General features: G+C 44.3%; 1 protein-coding gene across 1 annotated transcript in view; it reads left to right on the top strand.

The window, feature by feature from the left end:
* Positions 1 to 3,906: 3,906 nt before the first annotated feature.
* TFAP2D (transcription factor AP-2 delta) overlaps positions 3,907 to 10,577 on the top strand; it is a 54,399-nt gene continuing 47,728 nt past the window's right edge. Inside the window, exons 1-3 of the mRNA XM_039852975.1 lie at positions 3,907 to 4,471; positions 5,466 to 5,963; positions 9,508 to 9,568. Of these exons, the coding sequence (XP_039708909.1) occupies positions 4,433 to 4,471; positions 5,466 to 5,963; positions 9,508 to 9,568 (598 nt within the window). The 5' untranslated portion in view covers positions 3,907 to 4,432. The remainder of the gene's footprint in view (positions 4,472 to 5,465; positions 5,964 to 9,507; positions 9,569 to 10,577) is intronic.

Here is a 10,577-nt window from a genome sequence, read left to right as displayed (position 1 = left end):
TACAAGTACCCTTCCAAAGCTAGGGGCTTTGTAATCATGAAAATTATCTCTTATTGTGCAAACTCATGTCTGGGTTAGGGAACTGCATGCCCCATTAAAGCAGAGCACACTACTATTCACTCTTATACAATATACTTATGTGCTCTCTTAAGGCATAAGTTTAATGGATTCGATCTCATCTTTACCTTCCTCTAAAGATGAAGGAAAGAAGGAAGGAAAGAAAGAAGGAAGGAAGGAAGGAAGGAAGGAAGGAAGGAAGAAGGAAGGAAGAAGGAAGGAAGGAAGAAAAGGAAGGAAGGAAGGAAGGAAGAAAAAAGAAGGAAAAGAAAAAAAAGAAAGAAAAGAAAAGAAAGAAGAAAAAAGAAAAGAAAAAGAAAGAAAGAAAAAAAGAAAGAAAAAGAAAGAAAGAAAGAAAGAAAGAAAGAAAAGAAAGAAAGAAGAAAGAAAGAAGAAAGAAAAGAAAGAGAAAAAGAGGAAAGGAAAGATGATTCATGGGTGTGAATATATCCAAAGAGATATTTTTAGATGAAAATGCCCAGATAAGTACAGTTCTTAACTACTCCACTTCACTTAGCATTATGCAGACAATTTTGTGGGAAAAGTTTATTCAAGCAACAGTAAAACAAAATCCATTTGGAAAAGCAAAAAGAAAAAGAAAAAAAAATCCAGGTAGGAATAAGAGGAGGAGGAGAAATACATGTTTAATAAAACTAGGGATAGGCACTTGTTTGTTGGTAATTGTCCACCAACCTCAAACATGCAATGGGTGACAGACCCTTTCAGTAAAAATGTTTGAGACTGGATGAAAACTGAGGTGACTTGTATGATAACAGCCTAGAAGTTCAAGAAGGAACCTGAGCTTCCCACGCCAGCGTCTGAACTGTAGGAAACAATTCAGAAACTCTCTTCTTTAGCTCTGGATCCTAACCAAAACAATAATGTAGATATAAAGATTTCTCTGCAAATTCCTAAAGCGGCCGTGGTGGAACAGTCCCTCCTGGAGTGTGAAGCATGGAATCAGAAGGCAGAACAGAAGCGCTGGGTGCTAAGGGAGAACCTCTCCAGCTTCCAGGGTGCGTGGCTGGCAGGGTTGCTCCCTTGTTTTTATGAGCTATCTCAAGTGGGCGGGAGCCAGCCGGGCCTGCGGCTCAGGCTGGGATGCTCACTACCGGTTCCCCGAGGGAGGGAGCCCCAGGCGATTGTCACCAGTCTCCAACTCGCCAAGGCCAGTTAATTCAATTACGCCGCCCGCTGGAGAATGTGTGGGCCAATTGCTCACCGGGAAGGGGGCAAAGCAGAGAAAGGAATTAGCTTTGCTGAAAAGCCCAGCCTTTGGGTCAAGCAGTATGGCACTTATTAATTGCTCAGGACTATTAATTGGATGGGAAAAGGGAGACGGTGGGGGGGACTGTCTGTCAGAAACAAATCCTGCGTGCGCACCCATCACACACATACAGACACCAAGCACACCACACACCTGCCTCGATGAGTTTCTTTAGAAAAGGGGCGCGCTGAGCAACCCTAGAGCAGATGGAAGGGAGCGCTGACCAGTATGTGCATATGGCGCGGATGACTTCCCCAATTTTCTTTGAAGGCAAACGGTTTTTTTTTGGTTTTTTTTTTTTTGTTTTTTTTTTGGATAAAGCGAGCGAGAGCAGTTGGCCAAATAAGTGTCTTTACAGTTCAGACTCTGGTGTGGGACGCCAGGACACCAGGGTGGGAGGACAAGAGCTTCCCAAAAGGAGAATGGTGCTGCGGCAAAGTAGACCCCTAAACTAAACGAACATCACCCTCCCCACTTTATCTCCTCTAAATACAAACACAAGCTTTTTTTCGCATTCTGCATGATCTTTACTTTCCTCTAATTCCACGGGGATTCAAGAAGTACAATAAATGAAGTCCTGGACCCCTTTTGTCTTGGTACCTAGAAGTCACTCGGGAAAACGGGGTGGGGCCAGGGAGTGGAATGGAGAGGTAAGATTGCCAGTTCTTTGGTGATGTCCTGAGGTACTCAGTCAGACTGACGAAACAACTACAGGTCATTCTGCAGCTGCACTCAGCTCCAGGCCAGAGCTCATTACCGAGAGTGTCAGAAGTGCGGAGGCTGCAGTGTGGATCTTCTCCCGGACAGGCATAACACGGGGCCAAATGCGCTGGGACAGCAGGCAGAGCAGGAGTCCACGACGTCCTGAGCCTCCTGGTTCCCGGGGGAGAGGATTTTGCGTCTGCTGACTGGACCTAAGCTTCGGAAAGAAGGTCTCTTCGCCTTAAATGAAGATGTATCTGACAGTAGGGGAATTGGGGGAGGGGGTTGTGGCCTTTCTGAGAAAGGGCCATCCTTTTCCATTTGAATTGGACTAACTGGGAAACCATCATTCACCAAAAAAGAAAAAAGAAAAAAAAAGTGCGTCTGGCAATTCCCAAGACAAGCTGCGGGCCCAACACATTTTTCTGGGGGGAGGTTTGTATATTTGATATTCGCAGGGGCGGGGGTTCCTGGGGTAAGGTCGTGGGGGTAATCCCCATCTCCCATGGACAATTATTTATTTCGTCTGTGGGTAGAATATAGAGACCTTACTCAGTCCTGGCAAACAAAAGATTCCGCTGCAAGCATTTTGGGATTCAGCCCCTCAGTGCCAACCGCACTCATCTTACTCCTCCTACTTAAAGATCAAGTTGAGCATTCTTTCTTTTCATCTTCATCGGGTTCTCAGTCTCCTGACTTCATTAGACCAAAATATGGAATTTCAAGAAGTTGGGGGGGGGGCGGGGACGACGCTTGCGCACCTTGAAAAAGGGAGCAAGTGTTCGCTGCTGACCCTTGTGCAGGGCTGAAGCATCACGGATCTCCACTTCAGACAGTGCATTTCAATTCTTGTCGTGTGCCTTTGTCCATTTATATAAAGCAAAGAGCGCTGAGTGACAGCCCCAGTTAGCCTGCATGAGCAGATCCTAATAAACCCTCCCAAACCCCGACCTAAAAAAAAAAAAAAAAGCCACATGCCTGTTTGCCTGCGGCTTATTATTAAGACACCTTCTCAGCTTAAACACTTAAAAGCTAACCAAATGAAATGGCAATTAAGACTAAATTACCCCTTCTATCTCTGAGATGAGTCTGTGGGGCCAGCCAGTTCTTAAGAGACAGACATGGTTGGAGACAGGACTTTGCAGAGTCTCAGTATTTCCAGCATGTAGCCACCGTTACCCCCTCCAGGAGCTAGACCACTTGGTTCCTGAAGGCAATTTTGAACGAAGGAAAGCTCAAACACTGCTTGAAAGTCGAGAAATCCACCGAAGAGCTAGAGATAGGTGTGCGCTCCCTCCTTCCTGCTCTCTTTGTAAAATATAACTTTCAACCATTTAAGGGTTATTTGGGGGTACTGGTGTTCAAATACCTGGTGCCACTGCTAAATGGTCTACACCCTACACTCCCCATCCAGCACTGTTTCCCAAAGGGGAGAAGGGAAATACAAAAGAGAGAGAAAATGAGATGAGTCGGGGATTGAAAGACATCGTTTAACTTAAATGTAGAAACTTCTCATGCATTTTATTCTCTTGTATTTTTCTTAAATATATTACCAGTTACACTATTTCTTTATGATGGGAACTTGTAACTGTCCATCATGGTTATTTGTTTTAAAAGCTGCAGAAAGTGTATGCCACCACCGGGTGTTTCCTTTCAAAAGAGGGAAAAGAACCCAAATCCGATGTAAATATGGAAAGAGTAGTATTGTTTCCACTTGGATAAAGGCAGACCCCCCAATCTGAGCAAAATTGACTTGGGTGCTTGTTGGGAAAAGCAGCTTTCAGCATCCAGGGAGTGGAACCAATAGGAATGAACACTTACTCATGTAAAAGGAAGCTTTAATTAATATATATTCCTATCTCTAATATACACATATTGAGGCTAGATCTTTATCTTCATAATAAAATGTGTGCAAATGCTCTCTGCAGAGATGAGCCCCTACCTCAGTCGGTATAGAAAAGCATGATAAAGGTTGGAAAAATGGATAAAAATGTTGAAAGAACCTCCAGTTCCTTATTAGGCGAAGATACAATATTTATTCCTTGTCTCCTGGGATAAATCTCTTCTGCCTATTGTCCTCCCAGTTCTCAGTGCTGATGCTTAATTTTCAAAACTTCTATATTACCAAGGGACCTACGACATCAGCCAAAGAAATACTCAGCAAGTACAAAATCTGTTCCAGGGAGCTGCTTTTGTGCAGAGGGAAAATTTTGTTCCTACAGGTTTTTAAGTGGGTATGAGGCAAGGAGCTATCTGATCCGGGCAAAGCTATTACAATTTAGATCTCTATCTATAGAACATTTTTTTTTCCTTAAAAAAATTGGAAAATACAAGAAGTTTGGATTTTTTTCCCGATTCTTTTTTTGGAGGGGGAAATTGCATCGTAAGCTTTCGGAGAAACCCAACATGTCAACTACCTTTCCGGGACTAGTCCACGATGCCGAGGTATTATTACTTTTTTTTTTTTTTTTTTTTGAGCGCGCGTGTGTGTGTCGGCGGCGGCGGTGGCGGCGGCGGCGGCGGTGGCAGCTTCCCCTGTCTCTAATCTATATTGGACCGTTAAGTTTAATTATAATCTGGCTTTCGGGAGAAGTTAAGGAAGAAAAGGGGAGAAAGTTCGTTATGACATCTGTCGCCAGGAAGGGCAACTCTGCCACGTTAAGAAGCATTTACCATAATGAGGGGGGAAAACATAATCCTAATAATAAAGAAAGGGAGGAGGTGATGAGGAGAAAGAGATAGAGATGGGAAAAAGATACTCAGAAAGGCAAAGTAAAGAGATGGGGGGGGACGGTAGGTGGACAAGGGGGTGGGGAACAACGCACCCCTTTTGGAATGGGCTTATTCTAGGAAAGTGAAGCGGGGAGGGGGGGTTGGATTCCTTGCCCCAGATGGTTAAGGAAGTGAGCAAGTTGAACGATTTGCACGGACTGGATTTTTTAGATACATGGACACTGATTTTGAGCATCTCTGGAGAAGCATTTCGGCCTGGACAACGGCGGAATCTCAGGGCTGGGATTTGGCTGGAGTGGCGAAGCGCTCTGTGCGTGTGGACTCTAGTTCTGCTCCACGCGGCCCCGGAGTCAGTCTCAAGCCTGGCTCCCAGCGCAAATGGGCAGGGGCTGTGTGTGTGTGTGTGTGTGTGTGTGTGTGTGTGTGTGTGTGTGTGTGTGTGTGTTGTCACTCGCACCTATATAGGGTGGGGGATTTTTTTTACGCTCTCGACTGTGAGGACGAGGCCGCCCACCCCCAGTCCTCCTGCTCGCGAAAGCTCCCTGGCGAAGGCGCTGAGCCCGGGCTGCGGTTCTACCCGAGCCCTGCGCGCTCGATCTCCTTGAAGAGCCAGAGAAAGCTCCTGGCTCCGGGAGAGCGGTGCTTTGGTTGCAAAATGACAAACCTCAAGTTTTTCTGCTCTCCCTTTTCCCCCTCTTCCTTCCAGATACGTCACGACGGATCAAACAGCTACCGTTTGATGCAGCTTGGCTGTCTGGAGTCCGTAGCCAATTCCACTGTCGCCTATTCCTCCTCCTCTCCTTTAACTTACTCCACCACCGGCACCGAGTTTGCGTCCCCCTACTTCTCCACTAACCACCAGTACACCCCGCTCCACCACCAGTCCTTCCATTATGAGTTTCAGCACAGCCACCCGGCCGTCACCCCCGACGCCTACTCTCTGAACTCGCTCCACCACTCGCAACAGTACTACCAGCAGATCCACCACGGGGAGCCCACCGACTTTATTAACCTGCACAATGCGCGGGCGCTCAAGTCGTCCTGCCTGGACGAGCAGAGGCGGGAGCTGGGTTGCCTCGATGCCTATCGCCGCCACGACCTGTCTCTCATGAGCCATGGCTCTCAGTATGGAATGCACCCAGATCAAAGACTCCTGCCAGGGCCCAGCCTGGGGCTGGCCGCCGCGGGAGCAGACGACTTGCAGGTAAATAAGCATGCAGTGAATTTGTCTGCGCCCTCCCCTCTTCGCCCTCCCCCTCCCGCTCTGTTAATGCTCTGACTCTCTCTCTCTCTCTCTCTCTCTCTCTCTCTCTCTCTCTCTCTCTCTCTCAATTTCTCTCTCTCTCTCTCTCTCTCTCTCTCTCTCTCTCTCTCTCTCTCTCTCACACACACATACACACACACACACACACACACCCCACTTATGGAAAGTTATAAAAACAATTAGAGGAGGCGTGTGCCATTCTGTCCCTCTCATTGGATCAAGGCATTTCACCTGGACGCTTGAGAGTCCGGCTAGCTGCAGGCCTCCACTTTCGTTGGTCTGCACGGAAGTCTTTTGTGAATTCACATTTGTGTCCCTGAGGGGATAGGGTGAGGGAGATCAGGGAAGCTGGGGCTGAGTCAAATGGACTCAGAGTAAGACCCGATAAGTTGATGACCAATCGCACCCTCAGTCTGGGCGCTTGGCTAGGTCTACACGCGTATCCCAGGCGTTTGTCCCAGACTGAGCTGTAGGGAGTTTACCACGAATTGGGGAACCGGCTTGTTCTAGGGGCATTGTTGAGACCCTGAGCTCTAGCAGAAGTTTCACCAAAGATAACTAGATTGCTGTGGAGAGCAAAGAATCGCAAACGAAAGCCTAGAACATGTACCCCAATGGAAGAATCTGAACAAGGCACTTGGCCAGGGTGTGTGATTGAGCCTAATTCTCTCTGCCTGAGGAGTGCCCAGTCCCACCACCCAGTTCATTTACAACTTTATTTTTCCTCTTCAAGCCATTAACTTTCTGTAAGATGCATCTTCTTAAGGAGAAGGAAATGAAGAAATAAAGGGGGAGAGAAGGAAAGAGAAAAGAAACAGGAAGGGAGAAAGGAGAAAATGAAGGGAGAGAGGAAGATTGAAAGGAGGAAAGAAAGGAAAGAAGAGAGGAAGGAAGGAAAAAATTCAGATACTGTGGAGGCTATCATTCAATTAGATCTCTTTCCCATTTTCTTTCTTAATGAATTTTTGCACATTCTTTGCAACAATAGAATTTATAATTATGCAAGCATATTGTCACAGCCTCGTTTCAAACAAATAAGCCCATTAATAGTCAAAAAAGAACCTAGAAGACATGAATTTGTAGCTTCATTTGCCTGAAAATGCAGCTCTACCTGTGAGACTCTACTTTTTCAGTGCGCACAAAGCTGGCCACCTTCTCCATAGACTCCACAACGAAAGGCGAGACACTTGAAGAGCACAAGTTGGAGACGTAAGAGATCCCTTGTTGCGCACAAAAAATCTTTTCCCCTCATTTACCTCCAAGCAAGGAATCATTTTAAAATTAAAGTGAAAGCCCTTACAGTCCAGACAAAGAGCCATAGCTTCAAGATCGGCACACAAGAAAAAAGATTTGGCTCCATAAATCTTGACTTTCTACATTTATATTCACAAAATAATTTTATACGCTCAGGGCATTTTTTATGTTTTTCACAAGTATCCCCTTATGTCTCAAGGGGGGAAAAATCTGCCATTCAATGCTTAGCTCAACTAAAACCTATTTACTTCTTTTAATAGCCACGTCTGCTGCTGATTTTTTTGTATCTGTACAAATTTTTTTTCTGTGCTAGGCACAAAGCTGGGCATTTTTCAAAAGAGCGGATTAGAACATTTGCAAGCACCAGACAAAGAGCGAATCCCGTGCAAAAGAACACCGTAGTTTATCCAATTTTCGACTTAGTGCCATTCAACTGGTCATTTATGCAATGTCATCCGACCAAACAACATGTTTTACTTATGAGGGAAAAAAGTTTGTTAAGTGAAGAGACCCGAGATTCGTTTCTTCTAAGAAAATAAACATCTTAACGGTGCGCCAGAGAATGGGAGGGAAGCAGTTCATTCCCTTGGAGAGCTTCGAGGCCTTACATCTTCTACATTTCAGATATTTTGAAACCTTTTTTCAACCTATATCTTTTTTAATATATTTTAATCTCCTTTTTTCCCGTTTATTACTCATACTGAAGGAACAGTCATACTGAGAGAAACACTCCAAGATACTAGAAGAAATTAAGGAGTATTGTATATGATTATTTATATATCTATGTCTATGGACACATCTACATATGTATATATCATTATATGTGTGTATATATAAAGCAAGTTGTAAATCTAGCAAGTTATTTTCTTCCACTCCTCCTGGACATAGTTGGCAGAGTGAAAAACAAAGAGAAAAACAGTCATAGCTACTTTTGAAACTAGAAATGGGGAGGGTATGTGTGGGAGAAACCCGTCTCTCTCCTTTTATTTCTTCCTCTTTAAAACATTCATCAGCATATGCCTCATTTCAAATGCAACAAATGTAAATATACTTTTCCCTGCACAGAATTTTAAGTGAAAGTCCAATAGTTTGGAGGGCGGTCTAAGTCTGCCTAACAGATGCAAACAGTCTTGTGGCTTCAGTTCCATCTTTGAGTCCCCTAAAAAGATTTGCTATGGCCAACAAAGGAAACTGTCACACCTTTTCCCATCACCGCTTTAATTTATGCTCAGTCTCTAAGTTTTTTTTTTTCATATTGATTTGATAATCACTTTAAAGCAGAACAGTTAAAATAAGAAAGAGCTCGCGAGTAGGCTGAAAAGGGGGTTCTTACAGGCCTGCCTCAATATGGTGAAAATGGGGAAGCAAAAGGGAGCCAGGGCTGTAAAGGTTGTTTTGTAAAGTGGGTTTTTATTATGCACCGACTCTCTCCGCATTTACTTAACTCTTCACGGGCTGTTGGGTAGGTTAACACCCTTCAAGGCCTCTTTCATGTCCAATACCTCGTTTGTTTGTAAAGGAAAATGAGCCTTTAACACATTTCGACTCAGAAAAAAAAAAGACACACAGAGAGAGAAAGTTTTATTTTTCTTAATCAAGCATCAGCAAACCCTTTCCTCCTTCCCAGTTCAAATGATCCCTCAATCCATTAGGGACCTGAAGATCTACAGTGAGTAAACCTGAAGGTGTTTCCTTTGTAAGACCCATTTTGGGTAGCATTATGGAATGCTCCTATTTGTAGGAGCATCTGGGTTAAAGCAGAACCTTCATGAGGTAGCTTGAATCCTCCACTTGAAATGGCTCCTCTGAGCTCCCAAGAAACCCACAGTGCCAGACTTGATACTCTTGGTGCAATTTGCTTCATGCAAAAAGTCCCGTGGAAACTGTCTGTATATATGCTATGTGCCTTGATGGGGACTCAAAGGGTTGCTCATTCTCTTATGCTAAGATGAAAGACACACAGGCTCTTTGAAGTATAATATTTTATGGTACTGTAAAATGCATACCTTAAGATTTATACAACTTTTAGATTGTAGTTTTCTGGCATTTTTTCCCCTTAAAATCATGCATGCTGCCAAACTTATTTCAGCTCAATGTTTGCTTTTAAATATCTACTATGGGGTTATGTGGATATGCAGTCCAGGGATGGCGCAGATTGAAAGACTTAACTCATGTGGGCATACCTATTAGAATCTATTTGAGTGATTTTATTTCTTTTTCTTTTATTAAGGGTTCCGTGGAAGCCCAGTGTGGGCTCGTTCTCAATGGTCAAGGTGGAGTGATAAGAAGAGGTAAGTACCATGTTAAAACTAAACATTATTCTCTCATCTATTACTTTGTTTTAAAGATCTGGAGGTGATTTTAAACATCAGATCCCTGATGTTTAAGAATCCAGTTACTCTTGATCAGTTACTCTCGTCCCACATTCTCACATTAAAAAGCCTTCCTTCCTCCACTGATGCTTGAACCTAGCTTGTGCCCAGAAGACCTGTGATAGAAGAGATTTGCTTTTTCTTACAGAACTGTGACAGAATGAAAGTTCAAGACCAAAAAAAAAAAATCCTTCTTACACCCCCTTCCCCCATCACCACATCCTCGAGCAGAATTTCTGGTCTCTTTTAGCCCTAAATGTGCCAGCCACAGCCTGGCTGTTTGCAGTTATGGTGTTAGCTTGAGGCTTTGAAGGATTCTGTGAAAGGCTAGATTCATTGTGGCTTCAGGGAAGGCTAATGAAACACCAATATTGTAGCTGCCCTTATTTTTCTAAGTGTCCAGAACATTTCTTTCTTTAAGGGAGGGTGGGAGGAGGAGGTGGTGTTAACTGTACCGGATAAAGCTTTCTTGTTCCCATCTGTTGAGGAAAACATCTGAATCCAGAGTTACCCATGGAATTGGAAGGTGGGGGAAAGGCAAGAGTAGAGAGCTGTTGATTTTGGCTCAGACACTTGGGGTGGGGGGGACTGCATCTCAGATGTTCCATTTTGACAAAAGGTTTTTGGACTATGACATTTTAAGGGCCTCAAGGCGGTGCAGATTTTGCTGGCTTCCCACTTAACTGTACCCACAGCCTACGAAGCTTATTTTCCTAGCAAGTCGTGTAACCCTAGGATCACACAAGGCAAGGGGGACCAGCTGTTATCCCAACTTCATACGAATTAATAAGATGTGGCCTATTCACCAGGACTAATTCCTGCTCCAGGGCTGCAGTTGTCTTTAGTAACTGAACCACTAAAGACTGAGTAGTTTCTGATAGCACCAAATAAATGTTCTTCAGTACCTCTTCATCTCTTTCAGAGCTCA

Source organism: Pteropus medius, unplaced genomic scaffold (genome assembly GCF_902729225.1).
Source record: "Pteropus medius unplaced genomic scaffold, Ma_sr-lr_union100, whole genome shotgun sequence".
In the NCBI taxonomy this organism is placed as follows: domain Eukaryota; kingdom Metazoa; phylum Chordata; class Mammalia; order Chiroptera; family Pteropodidae; genus Pteropus; species Pteropus medius.
This window is presented reverse-complemented; position numbering and strand designations above follow the sequence as displayed.